Genomic DNA, 20,589 nt, shown 5'->3' with positions numbered 1-20,589 from the left:
TGGACGACCCCCATCTGCTGCTGCCATCCCAGCCCTCCTTCTAGAGTGTTCTCCCCGAAAGTCTCCTTCATCGCCTGCCTCGGTGGCCTTGCTCCTACCAACTGACAACTCACCTTGGTCCCGATTTCATCTTTCCTTCCCATCTCCTGGGCAAGAGAGGTCAGCGGAGTGTCCCAAAGTCAGAACAGGAACTGACTCACAGCCCCTTCTTCCTGCAAAGTGAGCCCTGCCTGGAAATACTTCTTGACACTTGCCTGTGACTCACAGCCTGAGTCTTTTGAGGACCTACTGTGTGCTGTTGTCAGAACTGACTGCATGGCCACTGTATTTACTGCCTCCTCCCCACCACCAACTCTTTTTAGACCAGGTTGGCCTTGAACTTGATCCTTAGCTGAGGCTGCCCTTGAATTGAAAATCCTCTTTGATCCACCTGGCAAATGCTGAGACTACAGATGTTTCATTCCTGCTTGTATCTGGGTTCTCTCTCTCTCTCTCTCTCTCTCTCTCTCTCTCTCTCTCTCTCTCTCTCTCTCTCTCTCTCTCTCTCTCTCTCACAATGTAGCTGTGTCTGACCTGGAACTCTCCAAGTAGACTAGGCTGACCTCGAATTCAGAGATCTGACTGTGTGTGCTACTGATCCCAGTGCCTATGTCTGTCTGGGTTTTGTTTTTGTTTGACAGTGTTTCTTTGTGTGACCTTGGCCTAGACCAGGCTGGCCTTGAACTCACAGAGATCCGTCTGCCTCTGCCTCCCGAGTGCTGGGATTAAAGGCGTGCGCCACCACCGCCCCCCCCCCCCAGGTCTCTTACTTTGTCAGAACTCCTGGCCTCTCTGTTCTCCCATCCTCTCCCCCCCTGGCTTTTCTCTCTTACAGCTGGAGGGTTTTCCATAATCACCATGTGTTAACCACAGTATTGTTAGATGCTGGTGAGCAGACTCTCACACATATTATCCTCATCTGATATCTCAGAAGGTAAGTACAGCTGGGAAGAGCGCTTTCCATTTGTTGTTGACCCAGAGAAGATGAGGGATGTCCTGGGCACCCCCAGAATCAGAGCATGCACCCTACACATTCTCCCTCAGTCTGTTTTGTCTCCACGTCAGACTTCCCTGCTTAGCACGGTCTCACCTGCTCAGCTTCATGGTAATCTCGAAGGTATAGGAAATTAGTGTTAAGCATTTACTCAGGGGCTGCATCCTCCGATCCATCCAGGCGATGCATTTTAACACATTTAACACCGTTCGGGTTAGAAACAGGCTGTAGCTACCTCGTCCATCAAGGCTAGCTTGTGATAGCAACCAGATGCCATCTTGGATTTACCGTCTTCTTTTTCCTTGGCTTTTTGAGACAGGGTCTTGCTGCACATAACTCAGCCTGGCTGGAAACTATATAGCTCAGGTTGGCCTCCAGCTTTCAGCCATACCCATGCCAGTTTCCAGCTCTAGCCAGTCAACTCTCTTGCCTCTCAGTACTGGGATCACCTCCATGCCTGGTGCCATCTTGGATTTTCCTCAAGTCAAAGTTTCCCACAAAACGCTGTTCAGGGATTTGGGAACAGGTTCTGTGTTTGCCAGACAACCCCTCTGGCTGATGGCCTGAAGCCCCCGAATTTGTTTTGTGTGTGCTGTGTGCCAAACTTAGGCTAAGAAAGAATTTGGATTCTAGTAGAACACACATTCCCTGAAGGCAGACATGTTTGGGTCTGTTTAGTTCATTTTTCTAACTCTGGCACTTAGAACAGTGCCTTACACATAGCAGGTGCTTAATAAACTCTTTAAAAAGTGAATGATGTATTAAATTCAAGCATAAACCATGGATGTAGAAATAACATTTAAAAAATTTTTTCCATTCTACAGTTGGCAAGGTGGTGGCTCAGACGGGCAAAGTCTCAGGGATCTGAACTGGGGCCTCACATTACTCCGAGCACCTGGCCCCGGGGCTATTCTGGTGCTACTGGACTGGAGGAGCTGCTCCCTGTGTGGACTTGGGCGTCCAGGAGCTGTCTGTGGGTTCTGTGTATGTGTGGATGGTGGTGACCCTGGTTCCGAGGATTGGACCTTGAAACCCTTAAGTTCAACCTTGAAGCACTTACTGTCTTTGGCCGCGCTTACTCTTTTTTTCTCCTTCACCCAGTTCAGAGAAAACAACACACCCCTCCCTCCTCTGAGACCATCCTTAAGGGTCCCCCCTCCCCTAAGTGCCCAGAGCCCTGGGTGAGGGATGGGGAAAAGGGGGAAAGAGTTGAGGATGAGGGTGGAGGTGCCAGGGAGGAGGGAGAGGGAAGGGGATGGGTTAAGAAGGCGTGTGTGATGCCAAGCAAAAAAGACAACATTAGACACAGATGCTGAGATGACGTTTATCGCGGCAAAAAAAGGTGAAGTCGCCGAGGGAGAACGGGTGGGGGGAGGGGTGTGGTGGGAGCAAGGAGTGGGTGGGTGGGGTCCATGGAAGCTAATACGTGGTGCACTAGGTCACACAACGGACACTGGGGGTGGGTGAGTGGGTGGGAGAGGTGGGCATGGCCCAGGCATGGCGATGGGGGGAGGGGAGGGGAGTGCGGTGACCCCAGCCAAGAGCTTCTGGAGGTGGCGGAGAGGAAGTGGGCGGCGGCGCTGGTCGGAGAGGATGGAAGGAAACCAGTTAAGAGGGGGTTGAATGGAGAAACTGGAGGCATGGCCACTTCACTCCCCACCCTACCCCTAAATTGGAATGCAGCAGAGCGGCCGGCAGGCAGGGGCCAACCGCGGGCTTGAACCTTTCCTTTAAGGGTTGGAGAAGGACCTTAGACGTTCATCTGACTACCTCTTTGCAAGAAAACACGCCTAGCAGAGGTTAGCTTCAGGTCCCAGGAAGGATTCAGCAGTCAGTTCTCCAAAGACAGCCCCATCCCCAAAGCCATTCTTGGCGCGCCAGCCTCCAACAGATGAAGTGGAGGAGAGATTCAATTCTCAACTACACCGAGGTTCTTCAGGGAGCTTGGAGGATCCATTCCACAGATCTCGAGAACAGAGCCCTACTCTCCCGCCTCTGGTCGGGGGACCTGTGCACCCCAGGCCTGTCGGAGTTAATACTGTTATCTCGAAATCCTTAGCATTTTGGCGGGGCACACCTTGGGCTTCTCCCAAATCGAACTGGGATGTGGACCATGCCTCCAGTAGCTGAGATGCCAACACAAATAAAAAAGGAAAGAGAGAAGGAGAGAGAGAGAGGAAAAAAAAAGAGAGAAAGACTCCCCACGTCGCCTGGCTCAAACCAAGTACAAAAGTGACTATTTACAATGAAGGCGTGGGGAGTGGGTGGGGCCGACTGCGAGGGCAGTCGGAGTGAGCGCTCGGCTGGGGAGGCCACGCCCCCTAGGCCCGCCTTTTAAAGGGTGCAAAGCCAAACAGCAAAGGTAATTCTAGAGGATCCCTGGGCCCCCAGGGGAGGCGGATCCTAAGGGGTGAGGGATGGGGATGGGGGCATGGGATGGGGAGGCATGGGCGCTGGGAGGAGATGGAGGAAAGGTAGCAACTGCCCCTAGCATCCCCCCTGGCCTCCCTGCCGGACACACAAGTTTTCCGTGGGATGAACACAGAAAGGGTTAATCAAAAGAGTTCGATGAGCGAATCTGACGGTCGAGTGGGGCGGGCTGGAGCAATGAGGCCGCAGGTTCCAGTGGTGGCCGGTGGTGATGGAGTCACTTAGAAGATGAAAGGTTGGTGGTTTTGGGGAGTGGGAGGAGGGTCGGGGGAGGGAGGAAGGAGGAGGGTCTCCCTATATTAGGTCTAAGGAGACGAGTGTCCTAGACTGGCTGAGAAGGGGTTAAAAACCCACAGTCTTCACCACCACCACCCTCCACAGAGACTCTCCCTCCCTCCTGCCACTCAGCGGGCGGTCGTCTAGGCCACTGGTGAGTGGGGACCCGCTGGACCGGACACACCAGCTGGGACATCAAGACCGCGCTGACTGTGGTGGAGAGGGCTCCGGACAGCGAGGCTGGGTGTCCAGACTCCACAGGGTGTAAACCAGGCTTCTCTGCCCCCGACCTGGGTATTGCGATTCTGTCCTCCCCCATGGTGACAACCAGTTCAGACTGTGACGACGACTGGCCTCGATTCCAGATGGCGCTTGGGGGCAGATGCATTGGGCACAGAGAAGGCCTGTCAGGCTGTCCGACAGGTGTGCAACCTAGTGAATCATCCTGGACGCCTAGATTGCCACCTTCACCGCCGCTCTGGTGAACGCTTTTGCAAATTAACCTTTTATCCTGGGCTCGAAACAGCAAGAGTCCGTGCAAAGGGGACCTCCTCTCCTCTGTCAAATAGCCGGAGACCAACCAGGCATAAAATAATAAGAATGGCGTTGTGGGGGCAGGGACGACGGACAGACGGACCGGCAGAAGAAACAGAACGGGTGGGATTCCAAGGGATTTGGTTGGCCAAGAGTGGAGGAAAAAAAAAAAAATACCGCGGGAAAACAAGTGGTACCGTAATATTCCGAGTATAGGTCTCCAACCATCTGTAAGACGACTCTTGCCAAGCTCCCAGGATTCCCACCTACAAGTCCAGTACAGAGTTGGCAAAATCACTGCCTTCCAATCCCCGCCCTGCTAATTATTGCGGCAAAATTTCCTCGCCCATGTAGAGATGGCTGGGAGAGGGCAAAGACGATGGGCTGGGCAGGCTGGCTCAGAGCCCTGCCCAAGACAGAATGGAGAAGGTGAATTTGGCACTTTGGAACCCTTTTTGTCTTAAGTGCTTTGAGGCCCCTCCCCAGCAACCACCCCCTTGGGCCAGCAGAAGAGGATGGAGTCTGTTTCTCCCTCCCCAATTTCTACAGATGTGCCCAGAAAGAGGCAAAAGGGGTTCTCCTTGGCTGGTGGAATTTGGGGGAGGGGAATCCAAAAAAGTAGGGGTTAGTTGAAAATGAGTATTTTTTTTCTTTTTCTTTTTTTTTTTCTTATAAAGATTCTAAGAAAAACTCAGGGTGAGAGGAACGAGGAAGGGGATCCAATTTAGCTCAGCATCTGCAGGTGTTTTCTTTGCCTCTTAAGGGGCCTCCTCTAAGAGAGGTGTTTTCCTCCCATCCGTCTAAGATCCTCTCCCCCCCACCCCCCCAGATCGGCTCAGTTCCAAGGAAGTTTGGCACTTTTTGCTTTTAAAGGGGAAATGAAAGAGTTGAGAATTTAGGAGGGGAAGGAGACAGACAGACGAAGATAGAGACAGGACAGAGAACAGTGGGGAGGGGGGGACCACAGGAGGGAAACCCAGTGGGCCATAGGGAGCCAGAGAAATAAAGAGAGAGGGGAATGCCGGGGGAAGGTATTGGCAGCTGGAGGGCAGATGAAGAGACACGTCAATGCAGGCAACACTTATTAACTTATTAAGCACCTACTGGGTGCTGGAGTGGGGTGCAAGGAGGCCACTCAGACTCTTGGAGACCTGAGTGGCTAACGGGCAGAGGAGGAGGCAATGGGTTTTGTTACTATTATTTTTAAAGTAATTCCCATCCCTGGTCTGCATCTGTGTCCCTTCTGGACAAACTACAGCACAGAAAGATTGAGGTCAGTTTGCAGAAGGACCTTCAAGGGATAGGGAAGATGACGGATGGGAACTTCCCAGGGTGAAATGGGGGAAAGGTGTGTGGCTCCCCACTCACCAACATGGTGAGTGGACCTGCTTACTCGACTAGCAAACTGCCTTTCAGATAGCCCTGGCTGGTGGGGTAAGGGGTCCCCAAGAAATGTTAATAGGGACGGGCATGTCACACAGGCATCCAAGAGGACACTTTTCAGAGCTACATCTGTGTGAGAGGAGTACTGGACCCAGACTCCAGCCAATGGGCTTATAGAAAGCAGGCTGCCTAGGGGAGGATACACATGGTTTGCCAATGGCCTTTCTAACCCACCTCCCTATCCCGGACCTTGCTTCACCCCCCCACTCCTTCCCCTCCTCATAGGGCCTGAGGGCTTTACAGGGGGACATTCCAGCTAGATTCATTACTACCCACATGCAGGTGGAGCTACTAGGAAATACTGTAAGGTCATTTAAGAAGTGGAGGGGAGCAATGGCCCTGTGGGCCGCCCCCATCTCCAATCCCAACAGCCCCGAACCGTAGAAGATATGTACAAAGTGGCATCAAGAATTGTTTTGGCACTAAAATCTCCATCAGGGCTCAGTGTGGAGATGAGGGGTAGAGGGCAGCAGCGACAGGAGGTGGGAGATGGGGTGTGTGTGAAGGAAATGGGGCCTGCCCTTCACTGGGGAGATGAGGACATGGAAAAGTCACCCCAGTGCCCAAGCTATTCCATTCCGGTGGAAGGGCTGGGGGCGGGGGAGGGAAGAGTCAGTGCGAGGTACCTCGAAGGCTATTGCTTTCTAGGGATTTTCACATTTTGATTTGGGGGTGGCTCTCTAGCTTGGGGGTAGGGGGCCTCCCAGGCTTCAGGGGTAGGCATTGTCTGGGTGGCTTCTCTCCTCTCCGCTCCTTTGTAGGGATAGAAATAAGGAGGCCAGATATCCCCAAAGCCATGGAGAAGAGCAGGGTCTGGAAGACCTAGGAGAGAGGATGGAGGAGGGAGCAGGAGGCATGGGGTGCCCCTCCCCCAGAGATGCTGATGATGGAGCCAGGGTTCTGAGGACCCTGCTTGGGGTTGGAGGAGTTGAAGGTGTCCTCCAACAGGAAGGGGGGAGATGGGAGGGAACAGGGGTGCGTCTCAGCAATCCTAGTCTATAGGTTTTTTTTCAGGCCCTGACATCTGTCTTTAGAGTTGATCAGAGCCACCATGCTAAGTGAATCACTCCCAAAACAACTCTCAGGGCAGCCTGCCTTGCCGCACTTCTGCCAGAATCTTCTGAGCCTAAGGTTGAGCACACTCAACATTTCTGACCTACCAGACGTCTCACTAACAGCTCCCTGGAAGCCAGCCACCAAGCCAACTGAATTCATCAGACCACGCAAGGCATTTCAGCCCGAGATGCCCTAAGCTTTGCAAGGCTCACTGAACTCTATACCAGACCACGCTGGCCTGACTGAGCCACCATACATTTGGCTCATCCATCAATGAAATGAAGCCACGTAGACACAGGCATGCACACAGAAGGCAGGGGTGGGGAAGGGGGGATCTTTAGCAATTATTTTCACTGGCTTCATCTCCCATTCTTGCCTGTGAAGGCAAGCTCATAGATGGCATGTGTGGATGGAGATGACCCTGACAGTATTTTTTTTTTCTCTTTAGAATCCTCTATGTTAGATCCAAGTCCCATCCTTCAGTCTCTTCCTAGGGATCCCCCTCCCCCAGGGCCAACACCCACCAAAGAGGAGTGTGGAAGGAGGAGGGGCATGAAGGGATTGGCCACTGTCCAACACAGGAAGCGCATGCTTCATCCCGATGATGCCACAAGAAGTGACCTCGAGATTCCATAGGAAGTACATGCCCCTGCCCCTGGCATCACGGAAGCGACTTTGAGGAAGGGTTTTTGTTGTGACCTCACGGGAAGTGGTTTTTTTTTTTTCTCTCTCACCAGTACAGGAAGTGGCCTCTGAGGAAATACTTCCTATGACATCATAGGGAGTTACTGGAAGCACCCTATAAATACTTGATTCAGTGACATCACAACGGGGACCCTCGTTTCTCTACCAAAAGCCACGAGAAGCCACAGCAACTGCTCCTGCGCCTCTCCCAACACCGCGGCTCTCAGGACCCGAGGCATCCCAGAGCTGGCATCATTTCCAGCAGGAACATATCTGCTCAACGAAGAGAGTTACACTTCCAACCGAGGGAATACTGCAGGGGGACAGTGGAGCTTAGGAAATGTGGGAATCCTGGGGCGGGGGGTGGGGCGGCTATGTTCCAAACCCCTCATTTCAGCTCTGACTCCTGGGTGGCTACCTCTACTCCTCTGCACTCCGCACTTCCCCAGGATCTGGAACTGCAATCAGAGAGGCAGGATGTTGTGTCTGGGGGAGGCACCTCATTCCAGGTGATCTGGAGGCTCCCTCCCCTCCTCCCATATGTCAACAAAAATCTTATAAAGGAAGGGGGGGGGTCCTTATCAAAAAAAGAAGAAAAAGTTAAAAAGGAAAAAAAAAGGAGGGAAAGAAAGAGAAAATAACGCTTTGTTTTCTATTAAAATCAACAAAATGCAATATATACAGATATCACATAGACCTGGACCCTGGGAGGCGGGTCAGGCCCAGTTAAGCACAGGGAGGGAGAGAAGAGGGGTCAATTCGAGGCTGGGGAGGGGGCTCTCAAGAGCCCCCTCCCCAGCCGTCACTCAATCCTGCCTATGACTACCAGAAGGGAGGGTGCAGCCAGGCCTACCCCAGCCCCATCCCAAGCCAAGCAGGAGTCACACCAAGCTGAAGTCTGGCGGGAGCTGGGAGAGGAGGAAGAGGGAGGAGGAGCGGGAGGGGGTGGGGACGCACACCACAGGCCTCATCCCACTTTCTGTGGGTTTGAGGCCCTCACCCCCTGCTCGTAGGTGACCCGCTGGCTGATGAGGTATTGAGCGGCTTGCGTGGCCGCGGGGCTGCCCGTGATGGTGACCCGCCGGTTCCGCGTGCCGGGCAGGAACTCGCCCTTCTTGGAGATCTGGATGCGCGCACCCGTCAGCTCCTGGTACTCCACCAGCGTCTTGCCCCCTTTGCCCAGGATGGCCCCCACCAGGTTCTCGGGCACCGCGATCTCCACCAGCTCCTTGGCGCTCTCGGCCGCCAGCTTTTCGGCCGTCAGGAAGCCGCCGGCAGCCCCGGCCGCAGCCGCGGCGGCCACCAGGGGCGCGCCCCCCGCTCCAGCCGCGCCCCCCGCGCCCGCACCGAGGTAGCCGTTGGCGGCCGCGGCCAGCGCGAAGGAGCCCAGCGCTCCGGGGGGCGGTGGCGGTGGCGGTGCTGCCCCGGCCCCCGGCCCCGCCCCGGCGTCACCCGCGTAGGACGCCAGGAGGTTAGCTGCGGCGGCGGCGGCGGGGTTGGCGCCCGCGGCCACCGCGGCCAGGACGCCCGAGGCGGCGGCCGAGTTGAGGCCCAGGCTGAGCGAGTTGGTGTTGTAGCCGTAGCTGGCCAGCGTGTTGAGCGCCGTGCTGATGGCCAGCAGGTCGGTGCCCGAGAAGGCGGGCAGCGCGGCGGGGAAGGCGCCCACGCCCGCCAACCCCGCCGGGCCTAGCAGACCCGAGGCGGCGGCGGCAGAGGCGGCGGCCGCGGCGGGCAGCACGTCGGCCGGGCTGGCGTAGGGCGAGCCGGTGGGGTTGGAGTTGGCCACGGGCCCCGCCACGTTGGCGTAGCTGATGTTGAGGCAGCTGCTGCTCTGCGGGTCTTCCTGTACCTTCTGCACGATGGCGCTCACGGCCTTGTGCACCTGCTCGGGCTCGCCGCTCACGGTCACCACGCGCTCCTGCAGGTTGATGCCCTCGGGCTTCTGCGACAGCTGCACCCAGGCGCCGGACTGTTCCATCACCGCCTTCACGGTCGCTCCCCCCTTACCGATGATCAGTCCCGCCGTGCTGTTGGGGACGATGAGCTTGGCCTGCGTAGAGGAGAAAGAGACAGAGTCTGCGCCGGGGAGAACGGGGCGCGCAGCCGTCTCAAATCAATTCTGGGTTGTTTTGTCTTTCTTTCCTCCAGTGTCCATCATCAGGCCCACCGCGGTCCCCTGATAAGCCGGGACAGCCCTACTGGTTCCTAAAGGAAAATTTGGAACTATCTGGCGGGATATGCCTGTAATCCCAGCACTCCAGGCAGGAGGATGTCAAGTTTGAGGTCAGCCTGAGCTATAAGTACATAAGCAAGACCCCATCTCAGGGGAAAACAGGAAGAAAAAAAAATGCAGATCTTAGCAATCCCCCAGCCACCCTGGTCCACGTTCCTGGGACCTCGAACGCTGCTTCTTCCGTGTCAGGTAAAGGTTTATTAATGGCGTACCCACTAGGAGCCCATCTTGAGTCGGCTCCAAGCCTGCGCCATCCCTTCCGACTTCTGTCCTTGTGTGCTCTGGCTCCTAGTCTCCCCTCCAAGGGCTTCGAATCTTACTTTACAAATTTCTCTCTCTCCCTCCCTCCTTCCCCTTCTTCTCCACTCTCCTCTCCCCTCTTGTAGCCCAGGCTGGCTTGAAACTCATGGTCCTCCTGACTCAGCCTCCTGATTTTCCCCTCAAACTCTTGTGTCAAAATCCACACCGCAGAATCCGACTGGCACCTCAGAACGTGTTTGTGATTGGGGGCACGATGTTGGTGTGGTTTTGAATGCCGGTAGTTCTGGCACACACAGGATACTCAAACCAGAGGGCCATGAGTTCAAGAACAGCCTGGGCAACATGGTGAGTTTGGGTGAGCCTGGCCTACACCTCGAGACTTTAAAAACAAAACAAGACAGCAACAACAAAGCCAAACAAACCCCAAAACCAAAAGAAGGAGTCTGGGGAACCACCCTGTGATCTAGCTGATTGCTTTCTGGAATCTGGGTATGAACTGTGATATCATTTCTTCCACTGTGGTCCCACCTGAAGAGTTACATGTTAAAACCCACCTCATTTACAACAAATCGCCTGCCTTTTATTTCTCTTGTATTTAGTTTCTTCCCCATTTTTTATTTTGTTTTGAGACAGAGTCTTACTAGTGTCTTTGGACTTGCTGCGTAGACCTGGCTGGCTTTGAACGCACAGAGATCTGTCAGCTTCTGCCACTCCGGTGCTGGGATGTCAATTACGAACTATATCCATCTCTTGTACAGTTGGTTTAACTTTGTGTGTGTGTGTGTGTGTGTGTGTGTGTGTGTGTGTGTGTGTAGGTCAGAGGGCGCTCACGTCACTGTATCCACCGTTCTTTGTGGGTTTCACTGGGAGGGCTCAGGCTGTCAGACTTGGTAGGACCAAGCACTTTTGACCCACCGAGACTTCTCCGTGGCCTGGTCTTCTGTGTTTAAAAAAGATGCATAAGAACAATAAAGTGTGAGGTGCATCCATGTAACGGAGTAGTATTGGTGAGTAAATATGAAGAGCTGGCATAGCTCACGCTGTAACATGGGTGCCCTTAGAAAACAAGCTGAGTGGAAGAGGCCAGACATCAAAGGCCACGTGGTTTCATTTACGTGACTGTCCAGAATATGCAAATCCACATGGACGGAGAGAAACTGGTTAGGGGGCTGGAGAGATGGCCCAGCGGTTAAGAGCGCTTGCTGCTCCTTCAGAAGACTCAAGTTTGGTTCCCACATCGAGTCGCTCACAACTGCCTGTAACTCCAGGCCCAGGGGATCCAACACCTCTGGCTCCCACAGGCACCTGCATTCATGTGCACATACCCATATGCAGACGCACAGACCTACATATAATCAAAAAATAATAAAAAATAAAATCTTTTTTTTTTTTTTAAACAGGGTCTCACTATAGCTCTGGCTGTCCTGGAACTCACTCTGTAGATCAGGCTAGACTAGAACTCCACAGAGATCCGCCTGCCTCTGCCTCCCAAGTGCTGGGATTAAAGGTGTGTGCCACTGTACCCGGTTATAAAAATGGATCTTTATGAAATATTTATTTTTATTTTTTTTGTGTGAGTGTTTTGCCTGCATGTATGCATGCGTAGGATCCTGTCTCCAGAAGCCAGTGAAGGACAGCAGATCCCTGGGAAGTGGAGTTATAGACGGTTTGTTAGATGCCAGGTGGGTGCTGGAATTGAGCCCAGGTCCTCTAGCAGAGAGGCAAGAGCTCTTCCCAGCTGAGCCAGTGCTCCGGCTCCAAGGACTGAGTTTGAATCCCCAGCACCTGTGTAGAACGCCAGGCATGGCTCTACGTGCTGTGACCCTAGCGCTGGGGACGGACGGGTAGACCCCAAGAGCTTCCTGGCGAGTCATCCCATCCAGCGGGCCTCTAGTTTTGGCAGTAGACACTCAAGGGTCTCTTGAGGCAGACTCCCAGCAATCTGCCGTGGCCTTAGCATGCTCCTCAGCCCACATGAAACATAAAATAGGTTAGTGGGTGCCAGAGGGAGGAGATAGGGCCCGGGGTGACAGCCACAGGAATAGTAGAAATCTTCTGGAGTTCGATGGTGGCTCTGGTTAGCCACATGTTTTTATACTTAAAAATATATTTTATGATTTTGTACGTATGGGTGTTTTGCCTTCATGTGTATGTGTACCACATGGGTACCCTGGTGTCTGCAGAGGCCAGAAGAAGGTATCAGATCCCCTGGGACTGGAGTTACAGATGGCTGTGAACAGCCATGTGGGTGCTGGGAATCCAACCTGGATCCTCTGGAAGAGCAACCAGTGCTCTGAGCTGCTCAGCCATCTCCCCAGCTCCCTCGGTTTGTTTTGGTTTTTTTTTTTTTTTTTTTTTTTTTTGGTTTTTCGAGACAGGGTTTCTCTGTGTAGCTTTGCGCCTTTCCTGGGACTCACTTGGTAGTCCAGGCTGGCCTCGAACTCACAGAGATCCACCTGGCTCTGCCTCCCGAGTGCTGGGATTAAAGGCGTGCGCCACCACCGCCCGGCTTGTTTTGGTTTTTTAAGACATGGTTTCACATAGCCCAGGCTGGCCTGGAACTCACTATGTAGCTGAGGACGATCTTGGGTTTCTGATCCTCCTGCCTCCACTTCCTGAGCTCTGGGAATGCAGGCTTACATCACCACACCCTGCTTGATTTTATATTCTATGACTGTATTTCTACGAGTGTCCAGAACAGGAAAATCTGTAGACACAGAAAGCAGATTAGTGGTGGCTTAGAGAGGAGGAAAGAATTAGCTGGGGAGGGGATTGAGGGGTGACAGCCAAGCGGATCAAGGTTTCTTTGGAGGGTTGGTGAGATGGCTCCATGAATAAAGGCACTTGCCACCAAGCCTGAGGACCTGGGTTCGATCCCTGGGACCCACATGGTGGAAGGAGAGAACCAATGATTGTAAAACGCACCTACTCTTTCACCCAATAAATGAGTAAGTGTAGAAAAATGTTTTGAAGGATTTCTTTTGGAAGCTAGCCATGATGGCACAAGACTGTAATCCTAACATTCAGGGACTTCAGCGGTAGGATCAAGGGTAGTCTGGGCTACATAGTGAAACCTCATCTCAAAACAAACAAAACAAAGCAAAATTAAACAAGTACAAAGAAAAACTTATCGAGATGAAACAAATATAATTTTAACTGGCCATGATGACACATACCTTTATAATCCCAGTACTTGGGAGGCAGAGGAAAGTGGGTCAGCATGAGTTCAAGGCCACCCTGGGTCTACAGAGTGATAACCTGTCTTTAAAGAATTTTTTTTTTTAAAGATTAACTTGGGAGGTGAGAAAGTGTTCTAAAATTAACTGGATTTTAGAACTGGCGGATGCACATCTCGACGTACACACTGAGTCTTTGAGCTGCACACTTCTCGGTTTTGCCTGATAGTGGGCATTCAACCGTGGGTTTCACACGTGCCAGGCAGGCGCCCCACCACTGAACTGTACCCCCAGCTCTCCTTTTTACTTTTTTGAGATGGAGTCTCCCTCAGTTGCCCACCTACCCTCGAACACACTATGTAGACAGTCCTACCCTCCTGCCTCCGGCTCCTGAGTAACGGGCATTAGAGGCGTGGGCCACCAGCCCGGGCTGACTCCATACTTAAGCAAATGGCTAGTATGCAGACTGCGTTTGATGTTTCCGGGCTAGCCAGATGCTGGAGTCATTGGGGACGAGGGAACCTCAGTTGGAAAAATGCCTCTGGCAGACTGGCCTGTAGGCAAGCCCGTGGGACAGTCTTTTGATTTATGGTTGATGTGGGAAGGCCCAGCTCACTGTGGGCGGTGCCACCCCTGGGTTAAGGAAGCCAAGGTCAGCAAAGCCAGCAAAGCCAGCAAAGCCAGCAAAGCCAGCAAGCAGCATTCCTCCGTGGTTTCTGCTGTAGTTCCCCCTGCCAAATTCGTGCCTTGGCTTCCTCTGATGGTGGACTGCCACCTTATGCCAAATAAACCTTTCCTTCCCCAAATTGTTTCTGGCCAGTGTTTTATCTCAGCAATGGAATCCCGAGTAAAACACAATGAAACTGCTAAGTCATTTAAAAATGCATTTCAACCTTTAATAAGGTTTTCCGTTTACCGTGTGCCACGGTGCGGGGGAGGGCAGTGACCAGAGGGGACAATTTGCGACAATTTTCGGGAGTCAGTTGTCTCCTTCCACGATCGTTCTGGGGATCCAGCTCAGGTGGGCAGGTGTGGCAGCAAGAGCCTTTACCGGCTGAGCCATCTCGCCAACCTGAACTGGCTAAATCTAACTCATGGTATACAGCTACTATGTATCTACATTTCAAAAGACTAGAAGGAAAGACTTAGAACATTTTCTTCACAGTGACTGTGAAGAAAAGAAAGCCAGGCATAGTATCCCATACATGTAATCCTAGTACTCAGGGAGCTGAGGCAGGAGGATAACTGAGAGTTACGGGCCAGCCTGGGCTACGTAGTGAGTTGCAGGCTAGTCTACCATACAGAGTGAGTCGCTACCTCAAAACAAAAACAGAAACAAGAACAGCAGCAAAAGGAAACAAGGAAACAAACAAGGAAAATCCCACGAAGAAGATGGCAGCTGCCTTCAGGACAAGCTCTGAATTAAAGCACCAAAGAATTCGACATTCGTAGGTGCGGACTCACAGAGTCCTGAAACACATACTCGAGGAGGCAAAGCTGGGCCAGTGAGATGATCCCACAGGAAAGGGCGCTTGTTGCCAAGCCTGACAACCTGAGTTAGATCTCCAAAACCCGAGAGAGAGAGAGAGAGAGAGAGAGAGAGAGAGAGAGAGAGAGAGAGAGAGAGAGAGAGAAGAACTGATACCTTCAAATTGTCTCCTGAACTCCACAAGGTGGCCATAACAACATGAACATGCATGTACACAATATTCTTTTTTTTTTTTTTTTTTTTTTTTTGGTATTTTGAGACAGGGTTTCTCTGTGTAGTTCTGGTACCTGTCCTGGAACTCACTCTGTAGCCCAGGCTGGCCTCGAACTCACAGAGATCCACCTGGCTCTGCCACCGGAGTGCTGGGGTTAAAGGCGTGCGCCACTGCCGCCCGGCCACTTTTTTTGTATTTTTTTTGTCTCTCTCTCTTTTTTTTTTCATGCACACAATAAATGTGAAAAAAAAATTTAAAAAGGAGAGATACCCCTCTCCCCCCAAAGTACCAAATCTCGGAATAAGAATATATACTGAGAAAAGGATTTTTTTTTTTAATTTCAGAGTCAGAGGTCTTACTAGAGATCCTCTTGCCTCAGCCTCTCGGGTGCTGAGATGACAGGTGTGTACGTGATGATGTGCCTAGAATCTTGGAATCACAGAGCATAGCCCTTGGAGGCAGGTTGAGAGGCCAGAGGAACACCTGTTATCTGCCTTTGGGATTTACAAGCTCATGGAAAATTCCGAACAGGACTACCAAGGACAGAAGCCCTGACAGTGGCAGCCAGCACTTGCCAGGGATTTTTGTCAAAGTTCTGTATGGCAGCTGAGCATAGTGGCTTATGCCTGTAACCCAGCACTTTCAAAGCTAAGACAGGAAGATTCGCCCTGAGTTTGAGGCCACCTTGAGCTACATAGGGGATTCTAGGCCAGCCTGGGCTACAGAGTGAGACCTTGTGTCAAAATAAAAAAGTAATAAAAATAAATAAAAATAATGAACTAAGAATGGGATCAACCTTTGAAAGCCAGCAGCTGGAGAATCATGGCTTCTTTTGAGACGTCTCCAAAATGTGGAAATGGTTTGTGCTCCCCAATGAGAAGAATTGGGGGTGGCTGGTCATGGGCTATGTTGTCCCTGTTAAGATGGCCTGCCCTTCAGAGAGACACAGCCCTTAATGCTTTTTAGTCCCTTCCTGAATCTTGAAAACATTTGAATGTACAGTCCTGGATGTAGCTGCTGTGCCATAGCAGAAGAGAAGCCGAGGCCTGCAGAAAGGAAGCGTCTAACAGAAGCCCAGAGTGGAAGAGAGGCGGATGGCGGTCCTGATTGAGGCGAGTCCTGTAACCGGAGTCAGTGGGTTAAAGCGCTTGCTTCACTAGGCCTGACTACTTGAGTGGCAACCCTGGAACCCACGTGGTGGAAGGAGAAAACCGACTCCCACAGATTGCCCTCTGACCTACACACACACACACACACACACACTAAATGTGGGAGGAAATGCTGTAACAGTGCTGAGGCTGTAGATCAGTTGGTGGATTTTTGTGCTTAATATGCACAAAGCTCTGGGCTGAATTTCCAGCACCAGAGAGACAGGATTTGGGGGTGCACATCTGTAAACCCAGCACTCAGGAGGTGGGTGGTGGTAGCATTGGCTACCTAGTGAATCTGAGGCCAACTTTAATTAAAAAAAAAAGCCCTATGTCCAAAAAATAGGTTTCTGAGATGACTCAGTGGATTGAAACTTCAAGGATGGAGTTCAAATCCCCAGCACCTTTGTGAAAACCAGGCAGGTGTGGGGGTTGTACATAGTCACAGAACTCAGGAGGCAGAGACAGGGCGTCCTCGGAGCCTGCTGGCTAGTCAGGCTGGTCAGTTCAGCAACAGACCCTCGCCTACATAAATAAGGTGGAGAAAGACTGAGGAAGACACCTGACACACACACACACACACACACACACACACACACACACACCGTACACATATGCACACGTGAGTGCACCTATGCACACGTAAACACTCTTCATATACACAAGCACATCACACACACGTGCCAAAAAGAAAAACGGGAAAGAAAGCCACATATGGTGGCTCAGGCCTCTAATGCTAGAACACGGAAGCCTGAGGCAGGAGGATCACTGTGAGTTCAAGGCCAGTGTCAGCCACAGTATGAGCATGAGCCCTGTCTCAAAACAAAGTCCAGAACAGCTACCATTTTGTTTTTGAAGGGGAGAGAAGAGTCTTGCTGTGTAGCCCAAGATATCCTGAAACTCTCTCCATCCTCTTGCCTCCACCACCCCAATGCCGGATTACAATGTACCACCCTGCCCAGGGCATTTTGTTTGGACTGTTTGTGTACTAGGCATCCACGCTAAATGCTTTTCAAACACCGATGTGCTAACCACCGTTCACAAATCTATCGATACCATAATAAATCTCATTTTACAGATGAGAAAAACCAGGCAAGGAGCAGTCACAATCTTGTCATCTGCTCAGGGCCACAAAAGTACTATGGAAGAAGAGAGGATTCAACTCAAATGCGCCTCCACAGCCTGGGCCTCCAGCCATGCGCTCTCTCATTTTCTGAAGCCTCGGAATGATAAGAAAGGATAGATCCTGGTTCTGAAACCTTTCGTGACCGTCCTGTGTGAGTGTAAGGCCTATGTGGTACTGATCCCATTTCCCACGCCACATCCAGAAACACTCGATGAGTCCCTACTCCCTTGTGGCCACCACCAAAGCGGAGGGAAGGGGCCATGTTCTTCTCTCTAAGCTGCGTGGAATCCACGCCCTGCCGGGTGCGAAGGCATTTTGGAGAGACCTGGCTGGGCGTTAGGAGCCCAGCCTCTTCAGCACCAAGGACAGCAGCCTCGCGCGCGAAGCCTCAAGCCCGCAACGTTTTGTTTTGTTTTGGTGGGTAGCGGTCACCAGGAACGCGTTCCTCCAGGGCTTTCCTCCCACCGTGTCCCCAGGATTTAGGGGAATTCAGATTTATGGTCTCCTCAATGCCAAGGCTGAAGAATCCCAGCACCTTAAAACCAAGCCTTTGCTTTTTAGATGGACTTGAAGGCGCTCTCGCAAGCGCTCTGTTAGCCGGCGCAAGGGCTTTTCTCCTTTGTGTCAAGAGTTCATGTATACGGGAGTGAAGAGAAAACCCGGAGCGCTTGTATCCATCCATCCCTGCATTCCTCTTCTCATCCCCATCCTCCCTCTCGGTCAGGTCCTCAAAAACAAAAAACCAAACCCAAACAAAAAAACCAAGACTGCAAATCAGGGACTTTCCGAAGGGCCCACCTGGCCCAGGCGCAACATCGTCATGGCAACCGGAGAGGCTCAGGAACCCATTGGTCCGCTCTCTGCCACACCCCTTACACCACCGCTTCCTGGTAACTAAGGCAACTGAGAGGCTGCCTTTTCTTCTCCATCCTCTCTAGACAGGGTTGGGTAGGGTGGGGACCGGCCCCTCTCTTCCGCTAAGCAAAGCACGATATCCCCATAATGGGTACTAGGGAGGAGGCGGGAGATAAAGAGGCTGTTTCTAGAATTCTGGAGGGGTTGGGCTGTCACTGAAGTCACTTCCGGCGAACACAGGAAGTAGGAGGCAGGTTCCTTTGAGAGACAAGGGTGGAAAGGAAAGGAGCTGGAGTGTCTCCGGAAGGATGGATGGATGGCAGTGCCAGCCTTGATCCCCAATCCCTCTGAATCCAGCCCGCTCCCAGCAGTATGGAGCCCTTTCTAGACTATTAGAGCTGACTTCCGACTATTAACCACCAGCAGGCAGGCATTTGACACACACATCGCATCTTTAACAGAACCCACTCTCCTTTCCCAGCTGACCTGCTTGGCTCTGTCGGGGTTCATCGTGGTTTGGGGTTGAAGAATGTTGACCACCTCGGGCTTGGTCATCGCTTGAGGGATTTCTCGGACCTTCTCTGCGATAAAGCTGTGAACGGCATTCAAGGCCTCTGCCGTGCCCTGTACTAGGCACACCCGTTCTGTAGTTCCTGTTAAGCAAGGGGCAGAGGAGGGCACACATATGAGACAGCAATGGGAGACATTCCTGACAGACTGGACCCATTTCGTGGGAAGGGTCTGGGGCGTGAGTCTGGGCCAGCTGATGTGGGTGACTGGTTCATGGTGGGTAGCGAGCTGAGAGAATGAATGGAATCCCTGTTTTATAATCTGTACTTTATCTCCCTCCCCTGAAACAACCCCGTGGGGATGGGAGAATGACGCTTAAGTGCCCACAGCAGCCCTGGGCACGGGAGGTAGGGCTCAGCTGCCTCTTCCCAGTTCTTGTGGGCGCCCCTTGGTTGCTGTGGCAACCATTCACTCGCCACTCACCCCCCTCTCCTTCCAGAAGGGGAGAGCTTAGGCCCGAAACGGTTGCCACAGTAACTGGAACCCCCTTATCGGTCTGGCTGGCCGGGTCCTCAGCCCACCCCCAGGGGGATGAAGGATGAGGCTCGGTTGCCATGGCAACTGCTGAAAGCCTACAGCGCCTGGCCTCTGGGCTTTTGGAGAGGATGGGGAGAAGATGGGGGATGGGGGAGGCAGAAGAGAGGCCAGAGTGCAGCCTAGACCCACCAGATGGAGGTCTGGGGGGTGGGGGAGGGCAAGGGGTGTGCTTAGGGGAAGAGCAGGCGAGGTCAAAGGCAACTCTTAGAGAATGGGAGTCCAGAGACTGGGAATAGAGGGCGGGGTAGCCAGCTTGCCTTTCTGGAGATCCTCCAGGTATTGGCTGCAAGTCTGACCTGGCATTCTCTGTATGTGCTATGTGTGTATTGGGGAAGGGGAGGAGAGAGAGAAGCTGGGCGATGCTGAAATGTATGCACGGAGGAGAAAGACTAGGTGACACTGTGATCTGTGTGTGCACCTGAGGCTGCCCTGAGGGAGCTATGTGAGTATCTGTATACTTGGGCAGGGTTGGAAAGATGACCATATTGGGTGTGCGTCTAAGCAAAAGACCAGAAGAGATTGCAATAGAAACATACTGTGTGCTGAGGACATGGTTTAGCAATAGAACATCTGTCTAGAATCCCCCAGTGAGGGGCTGGGGGTATGGCTCAGTGGTAGAGCCCCTGCCTAGAATCCCCCAGTGAGGGGCTGGGGTGTGGCTCAGTGGTAGAGCACCTGCCTAGAGTTCCCCAGTAAGGCTGGGGGTGTGGCTCAGTGGTAGAGCCCCTGCCTAGAATCCCCCAGTAAGGCTGGGGGTGTGGCTCAGTGGTAGAGCCCCTGCCTAGAGTCCCCCAGTAAGGGGCTGGGGGTGTGGCTCAGTGGTAGAGCCCCTGCCTAGAATCCCCCAATAGGGGTTATGGTTGTAACTCAGCCAGGCACTTGCCTAGAATACACAAGGTCCTGGATTAAATCCCCAGACACAGACACAGACACACACACACACACACACACACACACACACACTCACCCCAAGACAGGCAATATAAGAGAATGACTGGAGTAACAAGGTTTGGAGCCCGAAGACTTTGGCACGTAAGCAACAGAGGCTGTGCAGTGACCTGTCCATGTCCTCAGCCTGCCACTGTAGGAGCCAGACAAAAGAATAGGGCACACCTCCAGGTGCTCCCAAGCTATCTGGGTGGTGAGCATGTGGTGCGAAAATATTTGTACACACACACACACACACACACACACACACACACACACACACACACACGGGAGTCAGTCACCAGCCTTTTACTGGCTGTGTGGATGTGAGGACACCGGCAGACTTAAGCGACTGTATGAGGCTGGTTGGCAGGTGTACTGGTTGGTATATGTGCACATTTCCAAGTGTGTGCATCACAGAGAAACAAAGAACCCTCAATCGCGCCTGACCTGTGTGAGAATATGAGTGCATTGGTGTGCCTGGGCCTCTCTGGTGTGATGTGTGGACGTCTCTGTCCCCAGGAGGGACTCAGCTTGTACCGCCAGCTCCCTGGGTCTGTAAAAGGTTTTGAATGTGTGCCAGGTCCTGTGCCTGTG

At 52.6% G+C, this 20,589-nt stretch overlaps 1 protein-coding gene across 1 annotated transcript in view; it reads right to left on the bottom strand.

The window, feature by feature from the left end:
- Positions 1-485: 485 nt before the first annotated feature.
- The window catches only part of Nova2 (NOVA alternative splicing regulator 2), a 41,911-nt gene continuing 21,807 nt past the window's right edge, over positions 486-20,589 (bottom strand). The window contains exons 3-4 of the mRNA XM_076572331.1: positions 18,445-18,611; positions 486-9,506 (exon numbers count right to left, since the gene is read on the bottom strand). Coding sequence (XP_076428446.1) covers positions 8,424-9,506; positions 18,445-18,611 — 1,250 coding nt within the window. The 3' untranslated portion in view covers positions 486-8,423. The remainder of the gene's footprint in view (positions 9,507-18,444; positions 18,612-20,589) is intronic.

The sequence above is a fragment of the Peromyscus maniculatus genome, chromosome 1, assembly GCF_049852395.1.
Source record: "Peromyscus maniculatus bairdii isolate BWxNUB_F1_BW_parent chromosome 1, HU_Pman_BW_mat_3.1, whole genome shotgun sequence".
NCBI lineage: Eukaryota > Metazoa > Chordata > Mammalia > Rodentia > Cricetidae > Peromyscus > Peromyscus maniculatus.
The sequence above is the reverse complement of the archived record's forward strand: the minus strand, read 5'-3'. Positions and strand labels throughout refer to the sequence as shown.